At 38.3% G+C, this 13,005-nt stretch overlaps 1 protein-coding gene across 1 annotated transcript; it reads left to right on the top strand.

Moving 5' to 3' along the window:
- The first annotated feature begins 466 nt into the window (after positions 1 to 466).
- Positions 467 to 1,796, top strand: LOC103713876 (protein MIZU-KUSSEI 1). Its single transcript, XM_008800925.3, has one exon. It carries the CDS (start codon positions 831 to 833, stop codon positions 1,509 to 1,511), a length of 681 nt encoding a protein of 226 aa, XP_008799147.2. The 5' UTR covers positions 467 to 830; the 3' UTR covers positions 1,512 to 1,796.
- Positions 1,797 to 13,005: the final 11,209 nt, after the last annotated feature.

Here is a 13,005-nt window from a genome sequence, read left to right as displayed (position 1 = left end):
ATAGGCACCCTGGAGCATTTTCCTATCCTAACCGAATGAACTCAAAAAATAATTTAAACAAAATTTGAATAAATATTTTTCTAACTTTAATACCACATGACTTACAACATGCTCTCAAAAGCTTGAGTGGTTAGTGGAGGGACCGACAACATGTATCAAATTTAAACTTTTCAACATATATCCAACATCTGAATCTTAGATACTACATGAGAGTTCTTTTAAATCTGAAGCACTTGTTTTGTGGCACATTTTAGATCGTTTTAGAAAACGGTCTAAAATAGCAACACTACCTTTCTTCTCTTACAATATATCTTACCAATAAAATGATATAATACCGTGGCGCAATCTCTTGATAAATTTTCTCTAAGTCATTAATTATTCTGGGTCATGAAATAATTAATATCGACTTCCCTATATGTGTTCAAGGACTTTTATAAGAAAACAAGTGACATTATGAACGGCTGCCGTTTGAGTCCATGCTCTCTCCACCGCGACGCACGCGCCTCCCACCCGCACCCCTCGTGGGCAGAATTATTGTCCCCCCGTTTCCTCCATGATTCCTCGGCCCGCACTTTGCCCCACCCAAAACTGGCTCCCCCCACGCCTCCATTTCTCTTCTCTTCAACCCCCTTATTCTTACTTCCTCCTACTTAAACCCCTCGCCACCGCCCCACCTCACCACCTTCCCATTCTATAAACTCTTCTTCTCTGAGCCTCAAACTTGCTGCAGAAAGACCCATCCATCCCTCCTATTAATTCTCCTCTCTTTTTCTGTCATATTTTCTCATTTTTCTTCTCTGTTGCTCAAAATAATCCATCGATCAAACGAGATGAGAATGATAGACTTGGGCAGCTACGGCGGCCACCTCGGCATCATCGACACGTCGACCGCCGTCGACTGCACTAAGGACGTCCGCTTCCGGCGCTCCTTCCGCTCCCTCGTCGAGTGCATGGTCCCATGCTGCGGCTTCCATCCCGCTGCTGACGACTACTCCGACGCCGCCTCCACCACCACCACCACCGTCACCGGTACCTTCTTCGGCTACCGCCGCGGCCGCGTCAGCTTCTGCCTCCACGACGACTCCTCCTCCACCTCGCGAGCCGCCGCCCCCATCCTCCTCCTCGAATTCGCCGTCCCCACCGCCTACCTCGCCCGGGAGATGCAGCACGGCCTGCTCCGGATCGCGCTCGAGTGCGACCGGGCCCGCGCCCGCTCGGCCTCGCTCTTCCACGTGTCGGCGTGGTCGATGTACTGCAACGGCCGGAAGGTGGGGTTCGCCGTCCGGCGGCAGATGAGCGAGGGCGACGCCGCGGTGTTTAAGCTCATGCAGTCGATATCCGTGGGCGCCGGAGTTCTCCCTGGCGAGTCCAAGTCCGGCGACGGAGACCTCATGTACCTGAGGGCGAGTTTCGAGCGAGTCATTGGATCGGTTGACTCGGAGTCGTTTCATATGATAAACCCGGTGGGGAGCACAGGACAGCAGCTGAGTATTTTTCTCATAAGAACGTAGGTCCGTCAGCTCCTGGTAGCGCAAAGCAGAATATTTTGTACACGCTTTATCGGCCAGATGGTTGGGTTAATCTTGTACTCATACTGGTGTCTGATACTTTTAAATTTTTCCTTTTTTTCCCCCAATCCAATAACATGTTAAAACATTGGTAACATGTGACTACCAAAGCATGTTCATGCTGCTGTCTCCCATGCAATTGCTGCCAACTAGATATATCTTGATGTCAATTATGGATATATGTTTATTGAAATTTAGAAATCAAAAGATATGAACCATAGTCAAGCAAAATTAAGGAATGCGTTTTATGATGAGAAGGTTTCTATGGCATAGCAAGTGTTACAGAGTTGCAGGTTGCAAATGAGTTGAAGCTCATTCTGAATTAGAATGGTGGTGGTGACACCATCGATTATTAATTATTTTAAAGCGATGATGTAATGATTACTTAGGTCGCACGTCGACAAACAACTTTCTAAGATTTAGGTATAGAATCTTCTCGATTTAGAGGATGGATATAGCTATTAGGCTACAATCCTATTTCTAATTTCTACTTTAATGATTAAAAGATTGTATAGGAAATATAAAAGATTACACAAGTTGAGAATGGTGGTGAGTGAAAATTTAATGTTATGGAAAGATTACCCATTAAATTAGTTCTACAAATAATAATAAAAAAAGACTACCTATATGCTTGATTTGAAATCCCCAACTCCCAACTATACAAATTTTGTATAGTATAGGTGAACACATCAAGTTCCAATGGATCCAAGGCTCTATTAGGGTTAGTTGCAGACTTCATCGAGCACATTAGTATGAGAATGAATCCGCTAATACCAAAATGCAGAAACTTTTAATGATATGCATCTGAAGGATGTTTTTAATTCGAAATGGGTTCACTGCCCATTCATAACTACCTGTCCTTTCTGTACTGTTTCAAAAATCCAAGAAAGAAATGAACTAAATTGAGCAACTTATATAATGAAACTCTATTATTTTTTCAAAAAATGTTTGTCAAATCTTTAGAATTTTTTGTAGCAAAATTTTATTGCTTTCAAAAGAATGAAAAATAAAGCAAAGAATAGCAAAAGTTTCCTACAAATGCTATTCTCAATGCCAAGTTCCTGTATTGTATTTCACTAACTTGTGGAGAAATAAAAATAATAAAATTGTAAAAATAGATCCTAAATTTTTTATAGTTCTTCCGATATGCATTGGTTGCAGATTTTCTTGTTAGCGAAAAGCAAACCTCACATAAGAAAGAAAAAAAATACCAGAAAGAGGCTTAACTAGAGAAAAGGTGGCACCAAAAAGATTTAGCAAGAATAAAATTGAAGAAAAATGTAAAAATATTATAACTGCATTAAACTATATAGATGTGGTCTTTTAATAGAACTGATGTTTTTATGATTTACAGCTATTTAAAAAATGGTTATTGGAGAGCTCTTTTTTTTTTTCTTTCTTTCTTTCTTTTCTTTTCTTTTCTTTTCTTCTTCTTCTTCTCCTTCTTCTTTTTACTTTAGCAGGTTCTTCATACAATGCGTGTACTAATACATCCAATAAAATCAAAAAACAAAAGTTCGCGGAGTGCCTATGGTAGCTTTCCTTTCTCTGATCAAAGAGTATATCCTGAGTAGTGGGCCACGTAGCCAGCCATCCAGCTAGCCGTCTCATTGGATAGCCCTTTAAGTGCATGTTTGGAAAAGAAAAAACAAAAGGTGCACGCCTCCCTCGTGGTTTGACCATTGGCCCGGTCGACCCACCACCATCGTGACTTCCAGCCAGGCACGATCTCACTTGAGTCCCCATGAACCCAAAGTCCATCACTTGAGCTGGTGGGACCCTCTTCCACATACGCGGACACGAAGGGTGGTGGGAAGAGGACAAACACGCAAGCAGTCGGAGCAACCTCAATGTGGGCCCACCCCTCGCCCTGAAGGCTGGACCACTCGACACGATGAGACGCCTTGAGGTCCAAGAAGGACTCAAATTTTAGCCTACTTTGCCGAGGATGAGCTTTAACATCAAGCTTGCCAAGTACATGATTGGATAATTTAACCTTTATGTAATTTCTCTAGCCTTTTAATTATAAGAATCCATATATGTGCGTGTTTAGTACCATATCGATTATTCGCTAAGTAGATTTTGGATACAGGAGTAAGAAATCCAAAAAATACTTTCTCGCTAGCTTTTTTAGGTGAAGTCCTGAGTTGTTACCAATGGTATTAGAGCGAACTCAGCTCATAGTCTATGTGAACTAAGAGACATTGCAACATGCATTCGTAGAGGTCGACCACGGGCCGATCATGACGCTTGTGATTAGATTTAAATGTATACGTTCCTAAGTTTTTGGTGAATAATTTAGCTTTTCCAATTTTTCATGGGGATAATTAGATTTTAAGCTAGTCTAACACGTTTAATGGGTGTTAAGTAGATCATCTTTTGACTCTGACACTCTTAATTGGTGATTAAAAACTTAACACCAAAATTTAATATAAAAATTGTTAAATACATGGTGACACAAAAATCTCACATGCAAAAGTTATAGGGCTATTGTGTAGCTCCTTCACTAGAGCTTTCTCTAACAGATAGGTGCAATTTCATTTTATGAAATTTGCGTATTAATTTAGCATTAGTAGCGTGAAAATAATAAAATAATGATGTAAATTGTGCCTGGTTGAACTCCTTGTCCCTTAGAAGGAGATTCTATGTCCAAGTTTTGCAAATTATTAGTTTTGTATTTCATATAAATAATTCTCTCAACATATCTATGAAAAGATCAGATATTTCTTTCATTATTATTCCCTGCAGAATATATATAGAACCATAAATAAAATTCCAAACTTGTCTACTTTATCTAGCTACAATTAAAAAGGATTTCAGCTTAACAGTTTGGTGATTATATTACTAGAGTTTGTGGCACAAGATGCATGTAATATCTGTGGAAGATAATGTATTCAACAAGCTTAGTCATCCCAAAGAAGAAAAGAAAAGGAGAGGAAAGAAAAAAGTTTATGGCAAGATTTTATAATCATAAGTAAATAATGTTACCCCAATAGAATTCACCTGCATATTATATGCAACAGAAGGGCATAAGTTTATGGCAATATTTTATAACTTTTAATAAATTATAAGCATGAAGTCATTGGTCCCATGACTTTTAGGCAGGCCTCTATGTTAATAGTGGCGAAAAAAGACAATTAAAAAGCACTTTGCACAGTAGAGAAAAAGAATGATAGAAAAAAAAAAAAAAGATGATGGATTGGGCACTCATGAACTTGGCCCCATCCTGGAATTAATTAATTCATCAACTCTTTTTTATAAGAAAAAAGCCACTGGATGGGGAGATGGGGATCAAATCTTTTTCCGCGTGTTAGAACTATCAACAGTAGAGCCTGCTCACGCAAGGGCCATGCGGATCCTAACTTTCTTTTTTTTTTTTAGTTCTTTGAGTGATATGGAGGGATATCAATCTGACTAACAGACGCCAACCTATGCTTTCAAATCATTTCATGCTGTTCTCAGAAGATTGCAAAGCTCTTTTAATATTTTAATGAAATTAAATGCTAAATTATTTGGGAATGAATTATTTGTGCTCCCCACCTTCATTCATGATCTGAAGCATTTAATGGTTTTGCTTCTAGCTCCTTGCATGGTTCCCACCTCTAACTCATCCTAGTCCTGTTGTACTTTATATTTGGCCCTCATTAAGAACACATTTGCCAAGCTTTTAATAACCTAACATTTGAGTGGAATATTGCCTCACATTGAGTAGGACTTTCAGTGTGCATGGCGAGAAACAAGCTACCCTCATCGCCAGCATTGGCATGGAACAGACTCGGATTCATTGCCTTGCAATCTGAACTCTACTGATGGACACCATGAGAGATCCAACAGTCCTTGTAAACTGCATCAGCTTTCGGTGTGATTCATCTAACTATTGGTTTCTAGACCTTTCATAGTGTCTATCTTTTACTGGTTAATTAAACAATTAGCCCTAAAAACTTGAGTGGATAGAAAAAGAGTAAACACTCCTCCTTGCACATGGAAAAATTATAATGGCTAAAATGAGTCAAAATAACGAGCATGCTAACTAGAATGAGTCGAGAAACCATGTTGATTAATTAAGTGACTCTGAAGATTTTGGCTGATAGGAAAATAATTAATAATATATTTTGAGTTTCACAAACAGGTGATTGGAGTTTGATGTAAGCTTAACAACTTACCGTTCATATTAGAAATAGTAGTGTGGCCAAGAAATTTTTCAGAAAAGAAAAATCAAGAAAAAAAAAAACTAAAGGCATGTTTGGCTATTTCTATGGGATCGGGCTAAAAATTCTATAGGATTCATAGATTGAAATCATCCTATCTCAACCAAACTCTACTTAGCATAAATCCTGTAGTAAGAACAAAAAAAAAAGAGCTTCTGCAGCCCAAAGGCTAGGATCTAGCCGAATTTGGACATGTTCTTAGAAAATGAAAGCTAGATGGGCCATCAGGCTTGACTCGTATAAAGTTTTCAGTCTAATCCTATAGAAATATCCAAATAGGAGGTAAAATGAATATTGCAATACCTATAAAAACCACAGTGGGATAGTCTGACAAAAGTTAGGGGCCATTGCAGCACGAATACTCAAAGAGTTTTTGTTCATCAGGATTTATTTGGATTCACATCTAACCTGTAGTTGGTGATATATTTTAAACCAAATTGGGAAGGAAGAAAATGGATCATTAAAAAGATATCAGAATAAGATGGAACGAGGAAGAAGCTTGCAGGCCAAAAGCCAATGCAAATATCCTGCAATTTCATCAGAAAAACAAAAGAAAAAAATTATCCAATCTCTTGGTATTTCAGATGGTAATTTGTTTTTTCTCTCTTGGATTGGAGTTCATCTATCAACTCAACTCAGTCTAGCAAGCTTAAAAGAGGAGCAAGGTGCCAGCTGCTGGGCCAAGTCCGAGCTGGTTATCACATGTCACATTTAAACAAAACGCAACCAAGTAATGATAAGCTTTTGACTGTTTAAGTGTTAGCTTAGCTCTTAGCAAGAAAAAGCAACTCAAGAATGACGTTTTTCCTTCCGATTGCCTGCTTGCAAGAATCCATCCACACAGAAAGGTGTTAGCTTGGGCCCAACCCCATGATTAGGGCTGGAGTTGGTATGACATGCATGGACCACCCTGAACCTCTAAATGTTGTCCGTTGCTACAAGGCGGCTTAGAACCCCTCCAAGATAACCAAGAAATTAAATCACCAAGTCGCCATGCTTAGAGACCAATTAAGACCCTATACGAGAACTCTAAATTAAACATGACACCATATAATTATGCTGAAGTTTCTAACACCATGGTACAATGAATCAGAAGCAAGGCTGGAGATGAGCTGACAACCACCTAACTCTGTGGGCTGGTTGCCGGCCCTCGATTCGACGGCTTAACCGAAGGAAGAAAAGCTTAGAGAGGCATCATTGTGTTCATTGTGTCTGCAAGCTATGATTGACTCTCAGCTAAAACCATTGCAAGGATATCCCGTCACCAAGTCAATTCCATTTATTCTTGCTTCTGCCAAGCCTTTGGTCATGGATAGACTTCACTTGTTCATTGGGTCCAGGATAGGAGGCCCACATGCTATTGTTAAAAGAATTGATCGACTTGAATGATAGCTTTAGAGACTCGCCACCGAGTCAACTCAAGAGTTGGTTGAATCAGCTTGATGTATTGGGATTTAATTCAGCTCAATGGTTCACTTGGTATGTTCACTTGGCAACTCAATCAATCTTTTAATGCAAGCACGGTTCTTCTACTATTTTTTGAAAGTAATGATCTGATTATATTTTTATACTAACTGATATTGTATAATTAATCAATTAGTTTGATAAATCCTTTGGAATACCAATGTGAAAACTAGACCATGTCTGAGGGGGAACGTATTGAATTTGTAGGGTTTGCACTCAAAGTTCTTGCAATTGAGGCTATAGCCTAATAGCCGGCTGGCCTCCTCACAAAAAGGATATTGAAATAGATGCACATGACTCGATTGTAAGTACATACAAGCTAAGCTAGGTTTAGATATGTTCGAGCAATCGGGAATGGGTCGGTTGGGGCAGTTAGCATGGCAAATGATAGCATGGCTCTACATGGCTCAAAGTGGTTTGACCCCTTCTAATTTCGCTTAGCACAAGCTCGTGTCAATCTTCTATAACCATATGACTAGTATTTTTGTGCCTCTACCATATAATCAATACTCCAGAAGAGATAGCATGTTAGGGAAGCTCCGGCAATTCTCTTTTTTAAGTGTTTGCATGATAGCATATATCGTACATGCTGTACTTTGTATCGTATAACCAACCTATGACCTCATATAACACTTAGATTACAGAAAACTTAAAAAGGAATTGAGTCTCCTTCCAAACCAAGATATTTATGTGCATCACCTGCCCAGCAATCATTAATCAAGAGGCCTGAAAGCCTACAACTACTAAATTGAGCACTGCTCATTGCTTAGCAGGGCAGGTACAAGACTTATAACCTTTCGGAATAGTTGGAATATGTCTGACCCCGCACGTACTTGAGTAGTCCTCGTGATAGCCTATTGAGATCTATCATGGCCATTAGAATGGTAGATAGCCCAAATGGCTTCTTAGGTATAAATCATGAATCATTTGGGTGGTTTCCTCAGAACAACCTCTTAGTTATTACATCTTTTTGTTTGTTTATATTGTATTTATGAGATATCTGATATATGAGATTCACACCTAATGCCTGACCACCAAGAGCAAAAGACCCAATAAGGCCCAGCAAAGCCACCAAGGCCATAACATGATTGTGGCCGGGTTTTTTAGCCCATAAGGTAGATAAAAATAGGACTTGAGGCAACCATAGAATTTCCCATCCTATCAAACAGAAAGGTGGTCCACTGTAGAGGGTGAATGAAGGGCTAAATGACATGTCAGTGGCCTAATGCAACATTGTGCACCATCAATTGAGCTCGAGATGAGGACGTAATGTATCAATGAACAACCTAACTAGCAAGTGATTTGCCAATAATTCTATCACTCAAACCAGCTCAATGACCATTAGATGTAGATTGATGACATGCAAAAAAAGATTCAATAGGCTACTAAAAACACTACACTTAGCCAGGCATTATATCAAGTCATCATTTGGTAGAACGGTATGCTATCACTGGAGCGGCACCCTTGAAAGGAACGTCTAGTGCATAAGGTTTCTGTCACTACAAGGCCTGGAAAGGGTCAAACATGCACCACCTTACCTTGTAGGGAGGTCATTTAAATGTTTCGAACCCCTAACACTCAAGTCATAACGCACCAAGGCCTACCTTCGGCAACCTAATTGTAAAGGATTAGAGCTTTTTTATGCAACAAACTAAGGTGGAGCAACCTAATGGCAATGCTACAGCTAGGCCAGCTTCTCAGGACCAACTTTCAAAGCCTAACCAAGTGGTAAACTATAATAAAGGTTCCATCATGTCATCTAGGTGATGCAGATTTGATGAATCAAAGTAGGGATAAAGTATGACTCACATCCAGTTCAGGCCCGCTAGACATCTATGTTTGAGACCTAGATCCAATCCGTAAGTTGATGGGCTTGGTTGACCTGCAACTCATCATGGGCCGGGCTCAGTTCATTTGGAAAGAGGAAACCTGGATCATTGGGTTGTTTCTCGGGTTAGCCGCCCTAGGTTGGGTTCAGTTTGGAAAGAACCAGACCATTATTCTATAAAACCTTCATCCTTACCAGACTCGATGATTTAGTATTGTAACAGGGTCAACTATACAGCAGGCCATTAGATTTTTTTTTTGTTGTTTTAGAGAAAAAAATTGTAGGGTTTCTTAATGTTCTTGGTTCGGGTTTGGTTTTTTATTGTCAAGGTGTAGTTTTGTGAGTGATTTGGGCATGGATAGATATATAATATTTGTCAAGCTAGCATCATGCAATTGAAATCACTTCTTGTTTACGATAGGATTATTTTGTTATTTAGAAAGAGCAAGTGATAATTAGGTGAGAAGAAAATTATAAAATATATTATCAAAGGGAGAAAAGGACATAAAGAAGGGGAACAAATTGAAAAATCTAGAAGAAAGTAAAGAAACATTTGGCAATGAATAATGATATATTTTTAATACAAGTGTGCTTAACCAAATCTTCTCCTCTTGTACCTTATGTTTAAGCCTCCAAGGCAAACTACCAAACCCAAAACCATACTAAATATGACAGTCAACATGTACACTTAGTATGGCATTGCATCAGATTCCCATGACCATCACTATTCAAGCTTCGTTTAAAGAATGCTTGTCCCATAATTTATGTAATTATTAATATAGACTTGCTGTGGAAGTAAATCGGAAATAATTGTCATGCGTGGGTATAGAGGAGTTGAATTGATTGTTGAACTAACAAGGCAATACCTCGGTTGGTTCAGTAGGGTCTTCTATTACTAATCATATTTCAAAATATATATTAGATGATGTAATCCTCATGCAATGCAAGCTACATGTTCATTGTTTGAGTTATTTTTAACAGATAAACCAAGGGACTGAGTTCATGGGAGGTACATGCATGGTTGTTATGTCCTCAATTTCAGAATAACAGATTGGAGTGCCATTTAATTTTGATCCTGATCGATGCATGTCCATTCTTGATCAACTCAACAATTTTAGTTTTACAAAAAAAATGAGATGCACTCTGCTAGTATCTCACTTAACCTGGAATAAAAATCTCTACTTCGTCTACGAAATGGGAAAAAAAAATGTTCAATGTAGGCAATAGACCACTCTAGTATTACCATTTTTTAATTCTTTGTATTCTCCTTTTAGACAAATGTCAAGAGTCAACACTTTTCTAACATTTCTGAACCCTTCCAATCCTTAAGAAAGTGGAACCTATCTTGGTCATTTGATAGAACACTTCTATCGGTAGGGACATTTGAACCTTCTGAACCTTTTTTTGGTTCATAAAAGCTCGAAATCTTTGCATTATTTTGTACTCATGTAAACCCACATGCAACTCAGATGATATGGCATTTGTCTACAAATCAATGTGATATTACATATAGAAGGGTCGCATCAAACAAGATGTCTATATTATTTGAAGTCCCCACCAAATGGAGTGATTGCATTGTTTCGTTTCATCTGTTCCCCTTTTTTCCTATGTAGTGGCCCTGTCTATCTTATCCTATCATAGGATCCCTCGTACTATATGGCATCCACCAATTTGATATCAGAACATCTTTTAATATTTTTCCTACTAAATTGCAGTTGTTGGTATATAAATATTCTTATTTTTCATCTTCGCTGGATTGCTCGAAGAGTTTGAGAAGGTAGTACTTTTACATTCCCTTCAACCCCTCATTTCTTACATGACCATTTCTCTTTCTCTTTGGACTCGTTTGGTTCGCAGAAAGGATATTTTCTTATCAGATTTTTTTTTTTTTTTTTGAAAGCTGATTTCTAGAAATATGATGCCTGATAAAATAGTTTTGATATGTTTAGTTAAACATACGAAAGTGGTACATTTCAGAGTAGCTTATATTTAGTTGGGTACCTATTTTCTCTGAAAAAGTTGTGTGAAATATCTATTATACTTTTAATAAAGAAAAAGACCTTATTTATAAATTTGGATGGCTTAAGAGTGGTGGAAAAGACCTTATCTATTACATATTCCCTTCAACCCCTCATTCGCTGCATGACCATTTTCCTTTCTCTTAATCCTTCCTCTATTTGCGAATTTCCCATTATCAAGCTGTCAATAAAATGATCATGACGATCAACCGTTCCACGCTTTATTTTTACTCTTATCAATCACAATTATCATTAAATTAAAAAAACCATAACGATGCATTAAATAATTATTCTTTATTTAAATGTCTCGATCAATAACCATGCATTGCATTGCTTCCCTGTTTAATGGGTTGTTAGTCATCCAATAATATGCTCTTGAATTAATGATCATCAAACATTTGATCGATATACGAGATCCCATTGACACACATTTTTTATACAGGATCACAGCAATTCACCTCTTGCACCTTTAAAATCTACAGGATAGCCACTCACATGCATCACAAGTGTTAAATTCTACCATCACTAATCAGAATCATGCTTTACAGTCCAAGATGCTCTTCCTTCTTTTTGAAAAGATACCAACCTAAGTTTCCTATATCCCTATTACTTGATTAGCTTTACCATAATGCACCTGTTGAAATAAATTATCTGTTCATCCCCTAGACAATCCTCTAGTAAACTACCAATAATTTGGCCTTTAAAGCCATTTATCTATTCCTAACCTCTTCCAAGGAACCCAAGTATGCAAGCAGCCTCCTTTATGTACAAAAGGTTCAAAGCTGTTAAAATTTTGACCAGCTAAAGTCACAAAGATCCAAACTTCCATTGCTTTGTCCATCCCCCTTTCCAGAGACTGTCTTTCACAGTTTCACCATGGTAAAACTCAAGCAATACCATGAGCTCGAAGGTTCCTTTGTCCCCACCTTGAGCCCCATTCATCCCCTCCTCAGACTTCATAACTTACCTTGGTGAAAGCATCCACATCTCTATCAGTCTTTTGCTGAGCAAACTTTAGTGGACCATCCAATCAACGACTGCCACGGCAGCACAAGTGCACAGCTAAAAGCTAAAGCTAATAAGTACGGAAATTTAGAACCCGACACCCCCTCCTCTACTTTCTTTTCTTTGTTCCTTAGCCATCTAAAATATCAGACTCAATCATGTGGAACCATGTCCTTCCTTCCCCATTCATGGTCTCCTGTTGAATTTTTCCTCTACATCTATCTCAACCCCTCAACTTCCCTTGCATATGCTCTCCTATTCAATAGTTTTCTATGTTTATGATATCCTAATTTGTGGCTGCACAATGTTTTTAGTCCTTATTTTTTATATAAAAACAAAAAATTGTGCTTTGGATGCCATATGTCTTGTAGTCCTGCATGAAAGGGCTGTATTTTGTCTAGATAGGTCTTGTACAAGCCTTGTCAAGCTTGTATAATGGATTTTGTATATTTTAAGTGATGATTCATTGAGAGGGGATGGAGGATTTGGCTGATCTCTCCCAGTCCATTATTAGAGAAGACAAATGCATGAGAAATATCTGCCGTAGAAGAATCCCAAGACTGTAGTTTTCTTGTGGAATAATCAAAACAAACTAATCATCTCTCTTTTAATAGCTAAGCTAAGCATCTGAAACTGCAGTTTAGTTTTGCTTGAGAAAACAGAGGTTATTCTTCTCAAGTTTGAATTTGAGATCTCTCCCTTGGAAAGGAACATACCAACCAGCTAAGCTAACAGTTTTCGATCCTGCAACCTTAGTTTCATAAACTTGCGTTTGATCTCCTTTTCGATGAAATTATACAAGAAAATTAACAGTGTCTGTAAAAATAATTGAAATTGAATCCAAAATATAAGCAGATAACTTTATGCACAAACAAAAGTTTACAAGACAACACAACATGACAGTGGACATCCAA

This window comes from Phoenix dactylifera, chromosome 11, assembly GCF_009389715.1.
Source record: "Phoenix dactylifera cultivar Barhee BC4 chromosome 11, palm_55x_up_171113_PBpolish2nd_filt_p, whole genome shotgun sequence".
Taxonomy (NCBI): Eukaryota; Viridiplantae; Streptophyta; class Magnoliopsida; order Arecales; family Arecaceae; genus Phoenix; species Phoenix dactylifera.
The sequence above is the reverse complement of the archived record's forward strand: the minus strand, read 5'-3'. Positions and strand labels throughout refer to the sequence as shown.

Coding starts and splice junctions, on each gene's coding strand:
- LOC103713876 (XM_008800925.3), top strand. CDS start 831: ATGAGAATGATAGACTTGGGCAGCTACGGCGGCCACCTCGGCATCATC.